The sequence below is a fragment of the Chrysochloris asiatica genome, unplaced genomic scaffold, assembly GCF_000296735.1.
Source record: "Chrysochloris asiatica unplaced genomic scaffold, ChrAsi1.0 scaffold00041, whole genome shotgun sequence".
Lineage (NCBI taxonomy): Eukaryota > Metazoa > Chordata > Mammalia > Afrosoricida > Chrysochloridae > Chrysochloris > Chrysochloris asiatica.
Genome location: NW_006408559.1, coordinates 12,208,501 through 12,227,754, shown reverse-complemented (window position 1 = coordinate 12,227,754; position 19,254 = coordinate 12,208,501). Strand labels below are relative to the sequence as shown.

The window sequence follows — 19,254 nt, the reverse complement described above, 5'->3', positions numbered from 1 at the left end:
TGATATTTGTATGTTGATCTTATACTCTGCCTCTTTGCTGAATATTCCAATGATGTCTAGTAGCTTTTTCACTGAGTGTTTGGGGTTTTCTATGTATAGTATCATATTGTCTGCAAATGGAAAGGGTTTTATTTCCCGTTTGCCAATTTGGATGCCTTTAATTTCCCTATCTTGCCGTATAGCTCTGGCTAATACAAAACAATATTGAATAGGAGTGGTGACAAAAGGCATCCTTGTCTGGTTCCCGTTCACAGAGGGAAGACTTTCAGTTTCTCTCCATTGGGAGTGATGTAAGCTGTTGATTTTGTATATATGCTCTTAATTATGTTGAAGAATTTCCCTTCAATTCCTACTTTGTTGAGTGTTTTTATCAGGAATGGATGTTGGGTTTTTGTCAAATGTCTTTTCTGCATCAATCGATATGATCATGTGGTTCTTTTCATTTTTCTTATTTATATGGTGGATTATACTGATTGTTTTTCTAATGTTGAACCATCCTTGCATCCCTTTTATGAAACCCACTTGGTCGTAATGTATTATTTTTTTGATGTGGTGATGGATGCTTTTGGCTAGGATTTTGTTGAAAAATTTTCCATCTATGTTCATGAGGGATATTGGTCTATAATTTTCTTTCTTAGTGACGTCCTTCCCTGGTTTTGGTAGGAGGGTTATGCTGGCTTCATTAAAAGTGTTAGGAAGCTTTCTGTCCTCTCCTATATTCTGGAAACATTTTAGTAGAATTGGTGACAGCTCTTCCCTAAATGTTTGGTAGAACTCACCCATGAAGCCATCTGGGTCTGGATTTCTTTTGGTTGGGAGTTTTTTTGATAACCTTATCAATTTCTTCTTTTGTTATGTGTCTGTTCAAGTTTTCTACTTCACTCTGTGTAAATTTAGGTAGGTCGTGTTTTTTAAAAATGTAACCATCTCCTCTGAGTTTTCGAATTTGTTGGAGTACAACTCTTCATAGTATTCTGTTATTATCCTTTTGATTTCGTTTGGTTCTGTTGTGACATCGCCCATGTGGTTTCTAATGCAAGTTATTTGTGTCTTCTCCATGTTTTCTTTTGTTAGATTATGAGTCGAAATTTAACAACAACAACAACAGCAACAGCTCTACAAGACAGTTGGAAAGGACTGAGTTTTTTGTTTTTATTTTTTCCCCTTCTCAATTCTGATTCTAGAAAACTGTACAAGGGGTAGGAGGGGAGCCTTTTTGATTCAAGAATAGATTTGAGGGTTTTTCAAATTCCCTGGAGAAGAAATTATTTTTCCCTGAGAAGGGAAAGGGAGGGAAAAAGACGAGAAAGCCAAATAGGAGAAGAGAGAAAAAAACAAAACAAAACAAGGGTGCATTTTTGTTGAAAGAGTATTAGAAACAAGCAGGCACCTCTCCTCTGATTATCTTGGTATCTTCCACTGGGGATCTTGCTGGGAAGGAAGCAAGTCTGAAACTTGAAACTGTTGGAAGGCAGACGTGCAAGTCAGCTCAAGGCAAAGACATCAGTTTATGATTCAAACTATCACAGCAGGTCCTTGAATTGTATTGGGGCAGGCCAAGCCATTGTAACAACCAAAAACCAATCACCAGACCCAATATCTGACCCCATTTCCATAGAGTTGATCGTGACTCATGGCAACCCTGTGAATTATGGAATAGACATGCTCCCTAGGGTTTTCTTGGTCGTCATCTCTACAGAATCAGATTGCAGTAGCATTAGGCAGTTCAAACCGCAGACGTCTAAGTCAGTAGTTGAGTGGAAACTGTGTGTGCCATCCAGGGTCTGTATCAGGTGAGATCCACCATTGTACAAACAAGAAAGAAAAATCAGTGTGTTTATGGTAGGATTTATATTTATTCTCAGAGCTGCTTTAATGCATGGTTAGTTTATGTTTATCTGTTGTTGTTAGGTGCTGCCAACTCAGTTTGAACTCCTAGTGCACAACGGAATGCACCACAGAATGAAACACTGCCTGGTCCTTCACCATCCTTAAAATTGCTGTCATGCTTGAGCCCATTGCTGCTGCCACCATGTCAATCCATCGCATTGGGGATCACCTTCTTTTTCACTGACCCTCCACTTTACCTAGCATGATGTCCTTCTCCAGGAACTGGTCCCTCCTGATAATATGTCTGAAGTATGAGAGATGTTTATCTGTAACTACTACACAAAGGAAGGTGATATTCAGTGGCCTCATCGCGTGTGTGGAGTAAGAGCATGGTTTTTTGGTTTTTAATTACAACGGGAATCCACAACTATCCATCAAATAGAGTGGAACCAAAGACTTGCTCCTGGATCTGAGGGAAGCAAGTTACCTGCAACACCTGCTTCCACCTGGTGGCAGTATCTCTACGGTGTGGGGTTAGCAACAAGAGCCTACCCCTCAGTTTCTGAGACCCCGAACATCTTTCCAGGGGGAAAGATTCCTGACTTCCCAATCTTTAACTCCCACCCCTCATTTATTTTCAATTTACTTTTGGGTAAGAAGGATGGCTGTTTAATGCAACAAATTAACAAATTATATATAAACGCTTTGCTTGGAGAATCATTGCTTTCTCACCCTTACCCCGACCCCCAGATGGTGTTTTTCGGCTACATGGTTTTCAGCATTTTCTTTGGCCTCCTGGCGGACAGATATGGTCGCTGGAAGGTAAGTTGATCATTGGAGTATGATTTGGAATTTTCTTATGTGGAAAAACCATTATTGTCCCACCTTAGTGGGCATTTCCTTCCCACTACCCAAAATAGAAGGTGGGGAGATTTTCTACAACATTGCTTTCCTGAATTCTAGATTTGCTTTCTTATTTCTTCCTGAGGTTTCTGCCCTCATACCTGAGCCCCAGAAATCTAGGTGTGGAGTTGATGGGTATGTATGTAGGACAGAGAAGAACTGCTCTCCTACAGAGAGCCTGTCATCTAATTCAAAGTGGATTGCCAGACGTTTCTTCCACTGCACTGCTGGGTGGATTTAAACCATCAACCTTTAGGTTAATCCAAAACCAAGTTAGTTCCAACCCATCATGACCCTATGGGGTCACCATGAGTCAGAATAGACTGGACAGCAATTAACCGCAAAAACAAACATGAGCAGCTGCCCATTAGTTAACTTTGTTATAGTTTTAAAACTATAGTATCTTTCTTCAATTCTCACAGTAATCAAAGCTCTAGACAGAACTCCAAGTCTCTCGTTTTGTGCCTGCTTTCTGGAGAGGAAGGGTTTTCTATGCATAAACACAAACAGAGAAACCGCAATGGAAAACATGAGTAGAATTGGCAGTGTCTCTTAAAGCGCATAAAATAAATACCATAAAATCTTACAAATCAACACAAAAATATAAAAACCTCAGAAAAACAAGGAAAAAGCAAGAGGAGAAATTTTGTAACAGAAACAGTACATGGAGACTCCAAGTGTGTCAGAATACAACTGTGCTCCATAGGGTTTACAGTGGCTGATGTCTTTGATGTGGATCACCAGGTCTTTCTTCCAAGACACTTCTGGGTAGACTCAAACCGCCAATGTTTACGTTAATAGCTGAGCCCATCAACCATTTGTTCATACCACCAGGCTGCCTTTCAGAACACAGACTGGCCTGCGTTGCATTGTCTGATGACTTGGGAGAGGTTGGAGAGCTCACAGAGCATATATCTGGATGAAAATGAAAATGTCCTGTTTGTCATATGACCCCAAAGCTTGGGTCAGATGCCCTGGAGCGATTGAGTCTAATTAATAAACAAAGAGAAAAGACTTTATTATTATTAGGGAAATGACCGCAAAACATCCCATAGCAAACATGCGGTTTCGTTTGGTATTCAGCTGTTCCTTAGCAGCACTTGTTATACTGTTTCTTGATAAGGCTGGTCACGTGCAACATGCAGTGGGGCTACAATTCCAACATTCACACTAAGTCACAGGGTGGTCACGATGCCCCAGCTGACATCTCAAGGAGGATGTGGTTAACTGTCGCGGTGACTGCTTGTCCAGATGGTCACCCTTATCACAACAGGGACCAGGCTCCGGCAGAGCCAGACAATTATTAACATTCCAACCTAGAATCGTCAAAACACTCATTTGAGAAACAAGGACAAGCTGGGGGTGGGGGGAGGAGGTGGGGGGATGCTTTCAGGCAAGGCTTGATTATATGTACTCTTTAACTAAGCAAAGTAATGATGCTTTCAAGATGGCTGTATGTATGCAGTTAGATCCCACTAATAAGTCCTGTTTTGTGTCTTTAGATTTTGTTCATCTCGTTTGTATGGGGAGCCTACTTCTCCTTGCTGACCTCTTTCTCACCCTCGTACATCTGGTTTGTCTTCCTGCGGACAATGGTGGGCTGTGGTGTGTCTGGCCACTCACAAGGGTAAAGATGGTCCCTTTCAACCCCGTGGGAGAAATGTGCACACACACAGACACTTACATGTACACGTGTTGCGGTGCTTTGTGGACCAACATCAACAACACTGAGCCACAAATTCTAATGATGGTGGCTTGTACCAGTAGGAGCTATCTGCTCCACAGTGATGCTGGATACCTGGGCTAGATTGAGCACAGCTTCACTTTGCTGCTCCTGAGGCTGATCACTATCTTTTAAAAAGAATACTTTATTGTGTTTATGGTGAAAGTTTACGCAGCAAGTTCGGCTCCCATTGAACAATTTCTACACAAATTGTTGAGTGACATTGGTTACATTTTCCATAATGTGTCATCACTTTCATGTTTTACTTTCAGGTTGTTCCATTTCCATTCATCTAGTTTCCCTGCTCCATTCTCATCTCTGAGGATGCTATGTAGGGAGCCCTTCTTTTATTGCACTTTGTTTTATTGTTTTTAGTGGATAGTGCATTTTTCTTACAAATTGAAGGGTGTGGCACCCTTGTGGTGAACAAGTCTATCAGCACCATTTTCCAATAAGATATGCTTATTTTGTGTTTTTGTGATAATTCTCACATTATTTCACATCTTTTTTTATAATGCTACTGCACACTTAATGTTGTCAAGTGCAGTCGAGTCGACTCTGACCCATAGCAACCCTGTATAGGGTTTCCAAGGACCAGCTGGTAAGTTTGAACCGCCAACCTTGCAGTTCAAACGACTTTGCAGTCTGGCGCATTAACCCACAGCACCACACCAGTACACTTAATAGACTACTAAAAAACCCCAAAAAAACCCCAAGCCCCACTGCTATAGTCAAATCTGACTCATAGGGACCCTCTATAGGGTTTCTAAGACTGTATGTCTTTACGGGAGCAGACGGCTTCATCTTTCTTCCTCGGTTTTGAACCACCGACCTTGTGGTTAGCAGTCCAACGTCTAGCCCACAGCACTAGCAGTGTAGTGTAAACCTAACTTTTAGACTCACTGGAAAACTGAAAAAACAAAGTAACTCAATTCCACAATATCTCCAAAGTAGATGGTTTTTCAAAGGGCCACATTCTTTGTCTTATAAGCCAATCTGTTTTATAGCTAAAAATCATTATTTTTTTAGATGTATAATATTTTGTTAGACTAAATTCTAATAAAGAGTTTTATATCAGCTGGCATCAGAAACATCACCCATCACTAATTTATTGAGAATTTGTTGGAAGAGAATGGCTTTCACCATAAGCACTTGTAGCATTTAGGAATAACCATTTTTAAAGTCCTTGTCCTTCAGACTGTGCTAAAGAGAATTTGCAGAAGAGAAGGAGACTTGTTGAAGTCGCTGAGATGCTGCCCCAGGATTGTACTGTCCCGTGAATTGTTCTGGTTCCTTTGTCTCCCTTAAGGGAGGTTCCCTTCAGTGTTTTGCTCTCTGTAGCCTTGGGGCAAAGGAGCTCTGGTAGCGTAGTGGTTACGAATTGGGCTGCCAACCTCAAGGTCAGCAGTTTGAAACTACTAGCTGTTCCACAGGAGAAAACTGAGGCTTTCTGCTCCCTTAAAGATTTACAGCCTCGGAAACCCTGTACAGGGTCGCTATGAGTTGGAACCGACTTCACAGCTCATAACAAAGTCTTGGGGCAAGTATTCTCAGATTGCACCAGGAGATGTCAAAGCACCTAATTATTACCTTAATGTGCTAGGAGAAGAATTGTTCTTCCCCAAGGCATAAATTAAGTCTCATTGGAGGTTTGAAGACCTGGTGGTGGTGGTGATGGTGGTGATGTGCCGTGGAGTCGGTTCCGACTCATAGAGACCCTGTACAAAGTTTCTGAAGCTGGAAATCTTTACGGGAACAGAAAGCCTCGTCTTTCTCCCACGGAACAACTGGTAGTTTCAAACTGCTGACCTTAAGGTTCACAGCCCAATTCGTAACCACTACGCTACCAGAGCCCTGGAGGAGTAGAAATTAAGTAGCATTTTCAAACATCCCTCAGGAAACAACCCAATGAATATGTTTAAAAATCCCAACCCAGGCTAGTAATTGCAACAGAGCGGAGCCATTAGAAAACCGAAGGAATGAATATGATTCCATTTATTCCTCTAGGCACAAAATTAACGTGCACTTAATTAGAAATTGGTGCCTTGGCTGTCATCATTACTCAGAGAAAAGGTCTGCCTTCCCTTGGGTGTATGCTAATTTTCCAAGAGTGTTTTAGGAAAGAGAATCAGACTTGGTAAATACTGTCATAAGCGGAGCTCTCTTAGGACGGTGGAGTGCTGTCGAGTGGGTTCTGACTCATTGCGACTCTGTGTAGGGTTTCCAAGGAGCCGATGGTAGGTTTGAACTGCCAACCTTGTGGTTTCCATTGACCTTGCAGTCTACTGCATATCGTACAGTGCCGCCAGGACTGAAAATAATTCTGCCAATGGAAGTGTAAACAGGGGCTTACCTAAACAATAACAGTAACCTAGTGTTTACCTGTGTGGATATTGGAGTCCTGGTGAGGCACTGTAGGTTACACACTGGAACACATGATAAGTTGGAACCACAAGGCTAGTGGTTCAAACCCACCAGCCGTTCCTCGGAAATCCTATACAGGGTTGCTATGAGTCGAAATGAACTGGGCAGCACTTAACCACAACAACATATGGATATTAGCTGTCACAATTACATCTTGGTTTATTTTTTGTTGTGATGACAATTGGTAAATGCCGGGGAGTCGAGTCCGACCCATAGCGACCCTGTACAGGGTTTCCAAAGAGTGCCTGGTGAGTTTGAACTGCCGACCTTGGGGTTAACAGTCCAGTAACAATAGCACACATCCACAAATCTGCCAGCACAGCTTCCATATTTGTAATTCAGAGGCACTGACTGTATTTTCATGTTGTACCACCACAGTAAGGAGCTCTGGTAGCGTAATGGTAACAAATCAGGCTGCAAACCTCAAGGTTAGCAGTTTGAAACTACCAGCTGTTCCATGGGAGAAAGATGAGGCTTTCTGCTCCCATAAAGATTTACAGCCTCGGAAACCCTGTACAGGGTCGCTATGAGTCGGAACCAACTCCATGGCACATAACAACAACCACCACTGTGGCAAACCTTTTCCAGAATATTCTACCACCATTAACATAAGCTCAAAGCCCCCCAAACAGAAACTCCCCTGTCCCCGGTTCTACAGAAAAATAGATTCCAAATTCAAATATGTTTTATAGAGAACCCTTTAGTAAGTCTTTAACAGGTCAAAGATTGGACAAAGATGAATCTGCTATTTGGAGTGTGAACTACACCTAGGCCCTACTAGAGAGGGTTCTAGCTGTCTACTGAGTAACAATAGTCAGGTGAGGCAGGATTTCCATTCCAGCAAAGGTTTATTATAGGAAAGAGGCTTGCTAGTGGAGATGGGGAGGGCTTAAAGCAACGCTTAACCCTCATCTCCCTAAACAAAGACTTCCCTGGAAGTCCTGGTATGGCACTGCAGGATGATGCACTGGACCGCAAGGTCAGTTTGAACAACCAACTGCTCCTAGGAAACCCTACACGGGGTCACTATGAGTCAGAAGGCACTCAACGGAATTTAACAACAACTTTTAGGCAGGGAAAAGGTATCATGTTTATTTATAGGGTTAAGCAGTGATTTCTGGGAAATGGCCCATTGAGGAGGGGCCATGCTATCTGGGTGCATGGCAGCATTTCTTCTAGATGATTCCACAGCAAAGACTGGTGGTGATGCTTGTGTGTGTCGAGTCGGTTCAAACTGTATAGGATTTCTGAGACTGTAAATCTTAATGGAGAGCAGAACACATTATCTTTCTCCCACAGAGCAGCTGATAGATTCAAACTGTTGACCTTGTAGATAGCAGTCCAGTTCGTAACCCACCACACTACCAGGCCTCTGGTTGTTGTTAAGTGCTGTCAAGTTGGTAAGGACCCTCAGTGACCCTGTATAGCAGGAGTGGGGAACATTCAGCCCGAGGGCCGTAAGAGGCAGGTGAAATCCTTTGGTCTGGCCCCACCAAGGCAACCACAGTTCTAGTTATCATATTATAGCAGGCAAAAGTTGGTAATTTTGTTTCACCTTTGAATGATGTTATAAATATCCAAATAACCCCTGGCAGAAAAAGGTTCTCCGCCTCTGCTGTATCGGATTTTTGATGAGCAGCTGGTGGGTTTGAACTGCAGACCTTGTGATTCACAGTCCAGCCTTGATTCTGCAGCGCCACACCAGGAATCCAAGTAGGAGTGAACAAAGCTTATTCTGGGATGTCGAGCATGTGTGACTCTTCAGAACTCTGGTTCGAATTTTGTGCGAATCCAACTCACACCACCAGGGCGGCGGAGATGACACAACTTAGATATAAAACACAGACACAAGTTAGGCAGTAAGGGAGACCGCAAGATTCATGACCTCTAGGATCAAGAGCCAAGCAGGACTCATGATCTGTAAGACCAAGAGTCCCGGGACATGGCGGTACTCCATATTTATTAGCCTCCAGCCTTTTCATCCCCCCAGGATGCCATACGTCACTGACATTAAAGGGGTCTTTTGATGTTATACAGATTAAGGAAATGTTCTTAGGGGAGAGAAAAATAAGACTATCAATTCAGGGATGCATGAGTGGGTTTTGAGAGAGAACAATGCAAGATGCCGGTTATCACATCTGGTCATCGGGTACCAATCTGGCTTTAGCATCAAGCAGCAACTTTCTGCTTCCTTATGCCGTAGCCAGCCCAGACGTGACTCCCTTCCTCCTACATCTGTCCTTGGTGGTCTCCAACAAAACTCCTCCTAGGAAGTGGAGTTCTCCTGGTGTGCCCCCACGAGAAGGTCCTTATCCTACAAGGTGCATAAAACCAGTTAGCCTGTAAAACATCTTACAAGAAGTAAAATACAGAAATGTTATGGGTGGTCAGTTTACAGTAAGCAGACTGTGAAATAGTCTTAGGACTCATGTTTTCACATTCCAAGAGGACCCCCCAGCCTCCATGTCTGAGGGAGACTTGGAGAGGTTAAGCAGATGTTGGGGGTGGGCCCACTCGAGGACCTCAGCTGGGCCCATCATAGCTGCTCAGGGGGCTTTTCCAGGGTCTATGGGGCTGCCCAGATTCCTGGTGTGCTGTAGGGTAAGCTCTGCACTGTGAACCAGAAGGTCGGCAGTTCAAACCCACCAGCCACTCCTTGGAACACCTGTCATAGGATCGCTATGCATCAGAACCAACTTGACAGCACTTAACAACAACAACAACAGGCTAAGTTTTAGAAATCATTCAAGGAGAATCCACTCAAGGAACATTTATTGAGCACCTACTACTGTATATGTCCCATGCACTGGGCCAGCCAGTTGAGAACCAAAGATACCTCCTGTCCCAGAGACTAAGTCTTTGCTTTCTTTGTAACGCTTTCCAAGAAGCCTCTAGGTTCTGTCTTAAAGCCATCAGACTGAGGGTGACCATCCGCATGATACCACAGTGGTGCCCAGTGGGTTAATGGTAACATGGCTTATTAAGTTATTGTTAGGAGCTGTCGAGTCAGTTTCAACTCATGACGACCGTATAGCCCGGTGCACAACAGAACCAAACCCTGCGTGGTCCTGGGCCGTCCTCAAAATCATTGTTACGCTTGAGCCCATCGTTGCTGCCACTGCGCCAATCCATCTCATTGGGGGGGCTTCCTCTTTGACGCTGACCCTCCAATGTACCAAACATGATATTCTTCTCTAGGGACTGGTCCCTCCTGATATCATGTCTGAAGTAGGAGAGACAAAGTCTCACCATCCTGGCTTCCAAGGATCACTCTGGCTGTACTTCTCTCAACACAGATTTGTTTGTTCTTTGGGCAGTCCATGGCACTTTCAATATTCTCCTCCAACATCATAACTCAAATGCATCAATACTCCTGTAGTTTTCCTTATTCATTGGCTAACTTTCACAAGCTTTTGAAGCTATTGAAAATACCATGGCTTGGGTTAGGCTCACCTTAGTCCTCAAACTGGCATTTCCTCATGAACACTAAAAAGATCTTGTGCAGAAGATTTATCTAATGCAATAAGTCATTTTATGTTTTGACTGCTGCTTCCATGAGTGTTGACGGTGGATTCAAGCAAAATGAAGTCTTTGACAACTTTAATCTTTTCTCCGTTGATAAGAATGTTATTTATTGGTCCAGTGGTGAGCAATTTTGTTTTCTTTACATTGAGATGCAACCCATACTGAAAGTTGTGGTCTTTATCTTCATCAGTAAATATTTTAAGTCCTCTTTGCTTTCAGCAAGCAAGGTTGGATCATCTGCATATCGCAGGTTGTTAATGAATCTTCCTCCAATCCTGATGCCACATTCTTCTTCAGGTTATTTGCTCAGCATACAGAATGAATAAATATGGTGAAAGAATACAACCCTGGTGCACACCTTTCCTAATTTTAAACCATTCAGTGTCCTCTTGTTCTATTTGAACAACTGCCTCTTAGTCTATGTTCAGGTTCCTCATGAGCACAATTAAGTGTTCCAGAATACTCGTTCTCTGCAATGTTTTCCATATCTTGTCATGATCCACACAGACAAAAGCCTTTGCATAGTCAATAAAGCACAAGTGAACACCTCTCTGGTATTTTTTGCTTTCAGTCAAGATCCATCTGTTGTCAGCAATGATAGCCCTGGGTTCACATCCTCTTAGGAATCTGCCTTGAACCTCTGAGAGTTCACGATCACTGTTTGTTGCTGCTGTTTTTTAATTACTTAGCAAAATTTTACTTGCTTCTGATATTAATGATATTGTCTGATGATTTCCCCATTTTATTGGGTTATCTCTGTGTGGAATGGCCACAAATATGGATCTCTTCCAATCAGTTGGCCTGGTAACTGTCCCCCAAATTTCTTGGCATAGATGATTGAGTGCCTCTGGGGCTACATCAGTTAGCTGAAAAATTTCAATTTGTATTCCATCAATTCCCGGAAACTTGTTCTTTGTCAGTGCCTTCAGTGCACCTTGGACTTCTTCCTTTAATGTCATTGCATTGGCTCTCATTCATGTGCTTTCTCTTCAAATGGTTGAGCATCATCCATTTCTTTTTGGTCCAGTGACTTTGTAGATTCCTTTCATCTTCTTTTGCTGCTTTCTGCATTGTTTAATATTTTCCCCATAGAATCCTTCAGTATTTGATGTCGAGGTTTGAATTTTTTCTTCAGTTCTTTCAGCTTGAGAAATGCTGAGCATGCTCTCTCCTTTGGTTTTTGCACATTTCACTATAATACTTGACTGTCTTCTAAAGCTGTCCTTTGGTTTTTTCTGTTCAGCTCTTCCTTCCTCATTTTTCCATTGACTTTAGTAGTATCTCTATGCTGGAGAGCAAGTTTCAGAGTCTCTTCTAACATCCATTTTAGTCTCGTCCTTCTTTCTTGTCTTCTTAATAACCTTTTGCTTTCTTCCTGTATGATGTTCTTGACGTCATGCCATGACTCCTCTGGTTGTTAGTTATTAGTATCTAATTCATCAAATCTGTTCTTGAGATACGTCCAAATTCAGGTTCAAAGTTTGGCTCTTGTGAACTTGTTTTCATTTTCTTCAGCTTCAGCCTGAATTTGCATTTGAGCAATTGATGGCCTGTTCCACAGTCTGCCCCTGGCTGATATTTTAGCTGATGATATGGAGCTTTTCCACCATCTCTTCCCACAGATGTAGTCAATTTGATTTCTATGTATTCCGTCTGGTGAGGTTCATGTGCATAGTCATCTTTTATGTTGGTTTCTTAAAAAAGGTGTTTGCACTATAAATCATTGGTTTTATAATATTCTATCATGCGATCTTCAGCATCATTTCTATCACCAAGCCTGCATTTTCCAACAACTGATCCTTCTTCTTTGTATTCCAATTGCCAGTAATTATCAATACATCTTGATTGCATGTTTGATCAATTTCAGACTGAAGACATTGGTAGAAGTCTTCAATTTCATCATCACTGACTTTAGTCTTCAGTAGGTAAATTTGTATAAGAGTGGTATTATGAGCATATGGATATTATCCTATCACAGACAGCATTACACTTTAAGATAGATTTTGAAATTTTCATTTTGCTGATGAATGGGACGCCATTCGGCTGCAATTTGTCATTTCCGGCATAATAAATCATGTGGTTGTCAGATTCAAAATGGCCAATACCAGTCCATTTCAGCTCACTGTTGTTATTGTTGTTGTTGTCAAGTGCTGTGTTTCCGAGGAGCGGCTGGTGAATGTGAACGGCCGATCTTGTGGTTTAAACCTACCTTATGGTCTAGTGTATTATCCTACAGTGCCACCCTAGGGCTCCACTAGTGCCTAGGAAATGTGTTCCATTTCGGTTTTGACAACTTTCAATTGCCCTAGAATCATACTTTGTATATTCCATGTTCCAATTATTAATGGATGTTTTTAGCTGCCTCTCCTCATTTTGAGTTGTGCCCCATCAGCAAATGAAGTTCCTGAGGGCTTTACTCCATTCGCGCTGCACAGTCAACCCTACTTTGAGGAGGCAGCTCTTCCCCATCATATTTTGAATGTCTTCCAACCTGAAGAGCTCATCTGACAAGAACAATTATGACTGCTAAAAACAAATCATTATTCAGTCTTATAAAAATAGTATTGTCATGTTCCCTCCCCCTTCCTCTTTAGGCTAATTATAAAGACTGAATTTTTGCCGACAAAGTATCGAGGCTATATGCTGCCCTTGTCTCAGGTAAGGTAAAATGGGAATTTGGATTTGACAAAATGGCGGCCCAGGCTGCCTGCCTTGAGGAAAGCCAATCTCTCAGAGACAGGGTGTGTTATAGCAAGCACGGTTTAATGGCTATCAGCTATATCGGAGGCAGAGGGACTCCGCGCTCCTTTCCAAGGAGAAGTGGGAAAGAGGATTTATAAGGATTTGGCGAATGGGGTGGAGGTCCAGGACTTTCAGGAAGTTCTTTATTGTTCTGTTTATGACAGGTTGTGTTGATCTCTTCAGAACAGTCTTTATTCATAAAGTAGCCCTCAGGGTGGGAGTTAACTACTGATGAACCTAAAGGGTGGTGCAGACCAAGGTTAGCAGTTACGGCCTCTCTCCTTACAAGATGGACTTGCTTTATCCAGTTGTGGCTTCAGGTCTGCGCACTCTCCCACATCCTGTGGGGTGTGATGAGCTAGGTTTGGCTGTTGTTGATTGTTCTTTGGTAGAACACATTGTCTAATACCAGGATCCAACCAAAGAACACTGGGACTGCTTGGAGCCACAGGTCCAATTGCACTGTTTGTAAGTCAGAACTAGTGTTATCCAACAGCATCAGAAATATACCCACGGCTGGCTTCACTGGAGATTGGCCCTGTGACGGAAGCCCAGGAACACTGGATCCCAGTGGTAACAACCTGACCCGGCCCAAGATGGAGTCGCTTATGCCAAGTTTCATGTCTGTTACCCCAAAACTAAGTTTCTATTTTGGTGACCTTCCAAGATGCCAAAATCTAATTCAACCAATGCTTACTGGCTGCCTCAGCATAGGACCTGGCCACAGATGTTCCAATGTGCCATATAAAGAAAGCACCTTAGAACTGATCAGTCACTGTTTGTCCAGTGTTCCTACATAACTATAAGGAGCCCTGGGCTGCTAACTGCAAGTTCAGCAGTTCAAATCTACCAGTCGCCCCACAAGAGAAAGAGGAGGCTTTCTGCTTCTGTAAAGATTTATAGCTTCAGAAACCCTCAGAACTGACTCAGTAGCACACAACCAACTATATAACTATGTTGTTAAGTGCCGTTGAGTTGATTCCAACCCACAGCAACCCTGCATAGGGTTTCTGAGGCTGTAGATCTTTACGGGAGCAGAAAGCCTCATCTTTCTCCCATGGAAACGCTGGTAGTTTCGAACTGACCTTGAGGATAGCAGCCCAATTGGTAACTATAGTCTTTCCCAATGTCCTTCAGATCTCATGTCTGATTCACAAAACTGCTGAAGCCCCCTTCTACAAAGCCCTACCCTTTCAAGGAGTCCAGGAAAGAGAGCACACTTCCTACCAAAACAGTAGGAGATTATGTTAAAATTCATTTTTCATTTTCGACGATGAACTTAGGCAACATATCTGGAAAACAAACTGAAAAAGACCCTAACAAACATTGTTGTAGTTGGGTGCCGTCTAGTGGTGCCTCACGTGAGAGGAGAAAGGTCCCAGAGGCTGGAATTTTTATGAGGAAGGAGGCCTGGTGGCACAGTGGTTAAGCGCTCAGGTGTTAGCCAGAAATCCAGACCCTGAGGTAAGATATGAATTGGCGTCCATAAAGACTCACAGCTTTGGAAACCCTAGGTCTGGGCGGTTCCACTATGTCTTGCAGGGTTGCTGTGAGCTGACTTGATGGTATTAGGTTCGGGGTTCGGATTTGAGTAATTTAATCTTTATTGGAAAGGAGTCCTGATGGAACAGGGGGTTAAGCAGTTGGCTGCTAACTGAAAGGTCAATGGTTCAATCCCACCAGCTTCCACGGGAGAAAGATGTGACCAACTGCGTTCCTGGAGATTGGACTTGGAAATGCCCTGGGGAGTTTTACTCTGTCCTGCCAGGGTCCTATGAGGTGGAATCAATTCAACAACAATGGGCTTGGTTTGGTTTCATCTTCTCAGAAGCAGATTGTCACATCTTTGTTCCAAGGTGTGACTGGTAGGTTCGAACCACTGACCTTTCTGTTAGCAGCTGAGTGTTAAGCCACTGTGCCACCAGGGCTCCTTAAGTAAGCGATTTAGCCTCCTGAGACAAGTAGACAGCCGCCATGTGCTCCACGAATGGTTTTGTTCGCTGCACCCTGAGCGGAATGCAGCAGATGGGAAGAGCACAGTTGTTATTTGTGATTTACACATTGAATGAATGAGCACTTTAGCTATTTGTTTTCGTAGACACCGTTGGTGATGAACTAGTCATCCCTTGATTAACTTTCCCAAAGGATCTTTTATTGTAGGACCCTCCATCTGTCTGTGTCAACTGAAACAGAATTATTGTCTATATCCATCTTCAGATGGGAAATAATGCCTCCCAACCTGTTGGCCCTGTCCACACAGATGATCCCAAGATATACTTTTACATATACAAAGCAAAGTGTGCAGCAAAATATAGACCATGAATTGATTCTGACTCACGGTGACCCCGTGTGGGTCAGGGTACAATTGTGCTCCAAGGGTTTTCAGTGACTGATTTTTTCAGAAGTAGATCATTAGATCTTTCTTTTGAGGGGCCACTGTGACTCCAAAGACTGAACTGGCAATCAGTAGTCTAGCGTGCTAATGTTTCTATCAGCCAGGGACTGTTACATGCATCCTCTTTAGTGTGCATATGCTTAGAATGGACTCCTGGCATGGCGTTGTGAGTTAATGTGCTGGATTGCAAGGTTGGTGGTTCAAGGTCACCAGCTGCTCCTTGGAAACCCTACACAGGGTGGCTATGAGTCGGAACCGACCCAACAGTACTTAACAACAAACAAATGCTTAGAATGGCTTTGGAGAGGTGTGTGGACAAGTGAGGTAGACAAGTAGGGAGGGCAGGTGGGTGGACAGGTGAGGTGGGGTGGGCAGGTGGACGGGCAGGTGTGGGGTGGACAGTAGGTGGGTAGAGGGCAGGTGGGGTGGGCAGGTGGGTGGGCAGGTGGGGTGGACCGCAAGTGGGTGGGCAGGTGGGCGGGCAGGTGGGGTGGACAACAGGTGGGTGGGCAGGCAGGTGGGTAGGCGGGTAGGTGGGCAGGCAGGTGTGCCAGGAATAGAGCCTGTGGCCCCTTGGCACACCACCCATGTGGTGAAGTGCCAGCATGCTGTGCAGTTCGGCTGCGTTTCCCCCTAGCTGTTCTGGCTCACCGGCTCTCTGCTCATCATTGGCCTGGCTTCTGTGGTCATCCCCACCATCGGCTGGCGCTGGCTCGTCCGCATTGCCTCCATCCCCGGCATCATACTCATCATGGCCTTCAAGGTGAGGACACTCCTGAGGTCCCGGTACTTCCTCTAGCTACCAGGGATTTTTTACCACAAGCAGCCTCCTCATGTATACCTCTGACACAACCAGCTGGCCCTTACCTCCTTCATATTGTTTGTTTCTAGAGTCTCCATCTGACGCTCCACCCATTGGTGCTAGGCCCTCTCCCATCCCCAGTAACTACTTTCTTCCCACCTGCTCTCAGCCACCTCACACCCACTGGGTGGCCCACGAAGCTCCAGGCTCCTCAACCACAGAATCTTCTAGAATCTAGTAAAATTCTGCCCACTGTTCTGTGTTAACCTATCCCATGGAATCAAAGAATTCCAGCGTCCAAGGGGGCTTTCATAAAAGCAAATGAACACTTGTCCTCAAGTGGATTCCAATTGGTAACCCCATGTATGTCAGAGTAGAATTGGGCTCCCTAGGGCTTTCTTTTCTTTTTAAATGATTATAGTTTGTGTGAAACTTTGCAGAGCATGTTGGTTTTCCACTCAGCAGTTAATCCACATTTTGTTTTGTGATACTGGTTGCAACCAGCCTTTCAAAGTAACACCACACTGCCCGCTTCCTCCTCGGCATCGCGTTGTCATTCTTTCCTGTCCCTTTCTGACTTCTGAGTTTTATGTTTGGACCAATGCTACCCTGTTGGTCTCAGACAGTTGACTGTATTGAGAAGCACATGCTTTCTGGTGAGGTTGCTCCCTTTATAGGTCTCTTGTTTGGCTGAACGTTGATCCCCAGAGTGGGTTCAGGTCCAGATTTAAAGAGTATCTTGGTGCTTCTATAGGTTTTTCAAATGGCTGATTTTTCTGAAGTTGGCGGCCATATATTTCTTCTAAGATATCTCTAGTTGGACTCGAATCTCCAACCTTTTGGTTAGTAGTCCAGTGTTTCCCCTCCAAGGATGCCTCTGTGGTTGTCTCCTCAAACCTCAACTCTGCAGGATTCCTCTGTGGTAGCAGACTTCTGCCCGGACATTCTCAGCACGGCCCTGTCTGGTCTCTGGGTGCCTGGGTGTTAGAAAGCTTTTTCTTAAATTAAGTGGAATGGATTACTTTGTCATTTTACCTGCTCATTCTAGTACTTCTCTCTGGAACACTAGAATTCTGTTTTTCACCACATACACACTAGCCCCAAACCCTGTGCCATCGAGTCTGTTGAGAATCATAGTGCCCCTATATCGTTGTAAAATGCCATCGAGTCAGTTCTGAGGCATAGCGACCCTATACAGGATAAAGTAAAACTACTCAATAGGGATTCTGAGGCTGCAAATCTTCACAGGCGCAGAAAGCCTCATCTTTTTTCTTCGGAGAAGCTGGTGGGTTTGAACTGCCAACCTTGTGGATAGCAGGCCAGTGCTTATCCTACAGTGCCACATCTGAGCATCTCTAAATAGAAAAAGAGGAGATGTTTATTTTAAGGAATTGATCCACATATTTGTAGGGAATGGCAATTCTAAATTCTGTGAGGCAGGTAAGTGCACGCTGACCCTCAGGTAAGTCCCCAGGGCAGCCAGTCTGAGTTCTGTAGGGCAGGCGCAGGCTGACTCAGTTAAGTCCCCAGGGCGGCCAGTCTGAATTCTCTGGGCAGGCAGCAACTTGGCAGGAGTTCTATGTTGCTGTTGAGGCAGAACACCGTCCTTCTTTGGGAAACTTGTTATGCCTGGTAAGGCTTTTCCTGATTGGACGAGGCCTGCTGAGGGCTTTCCCTGATTGGACTTGGCCTACTGAGGGCTTTCACAGATTGGATGAAACCTGGGTCTTCTGCGCCTTTTCAAGTGAGCTGACAGAGCCTGTAACCCAAGCCTACAAAAACCTCCAGACCGGTGTCAGACATCCAGACCACACCTACACACTTCCTCGTGCGTTCTTCTGGATGCTGCGGGTCTATCCTCTGGGGATGGACAAAGTCCCCTGGTGCTCAGAGGGCCCACTGTTCTTGCAAGCTCACGTCCACCTCCACCCATGTAGCACATGCGGTGTTGCGGCCCAACCAGCTGTAACCCATAGGCCCTAAGACCCCAAATGCCCACGCAAGCGGCTCCCAAGCTGAGATACCTGTAACTGCTCAAGCGATCAGTTTTCTGACCCGGGTTTTAGCAGTGTCCGGCCTTCCCTGGACTCACTTATAGGGGTAGTGTGGAATAGCCAGTAGTCTAGAGCAGAACCCTACACAACCTGGGAAAGCCAGTCCCTCATCCCCTCTTCAAGCTTCAAATGGTTCTTGAGTGTCTTGCAGGATTGTGAAGATAAGATAGTGTGCCAGACTCCCCAAGTTAATTCTGACTCATTACTATCCTGTAAGACAGAGGAGAGCGGCTCCATAGGATTTCTGAGACTCCAAATCTTTACATGAGCAGACCGCTTCATCTTTCTCCCACAGAGGGGAGGGTGGGTTTGAACCACTGGCCTTTCTCACACGCTTAGCCCGCAGCACCACCACGGCTGTTTCCTCCAGGTAGTACCTGGCGTATAACATGTGCTCAGAATGTGTCTTTCTGTTGGTCACAGGGTCTATGTGTTAGCTGTGTGATTTCTTTTTCAAGAACTGATTACTTGGAATCTGAAGCTTGTCTTTAGAGCTTCAATTTTTTTCTCTGCTTATCATGATGTTTATTGGGCCACTTGTGAGGATTTTTGTCTTTACTTTGAGTTGTAATCCCTACTGAAGGCTGTGTTCTTTCATCTTCATCAGTAAGTGCTTCAAGTCCTCTTCACTTTCAGCAAGCAAGGTTGTATCATCTGAATACTACAGGTTGTTAATGAGCTTTCCCCTAATCCGAATGGAATGTTCTGCTTCATAGAGTCCAGTTCCTCAGAGTACGTGCTCAGCATACAGACGGAATGAGGAAGGTAAAAGGATCCAACCCTTTCCTGATATTAAACCATTTCATATTCCCTTGTTCTGTTCCAATGACTGCCTCTTGGTCTATGCACAATGAAA

At 44.1% G+C, this 19,254-nt stretch overlaps 1 protein-coding gene across 1 annotated transcript in view; it reads left to right on the top strand.

The window, feature by feature from the left end:
* Positions 1-19,254, top strand: part of SVOPL (SVOP-like) — a 54,001-nt gene that overhangs the window by 11,204 nt on the left and 23,543 nt on the right. Inside the window, exons 4-7 of the mRNA XM_006861239.1 lie at positions 2,581-2,652; positions 4,236-4,360; positions 13,000-13,063; positions 16,180-16,305. Of these exons, the coding sequence (XP_006861301.1) occupies positions 2,581-2,652; positions 4,236-4,360; positions 13,000-13,063; positions 16,180-16,305 (387 nt within the window). The remainder of the gene's footprint in view (positions 1-2,580; positions 2,653-4,235; positions 4,361-12,999; positions 13,064-16,179; positions 16,306-19,254) is intronic.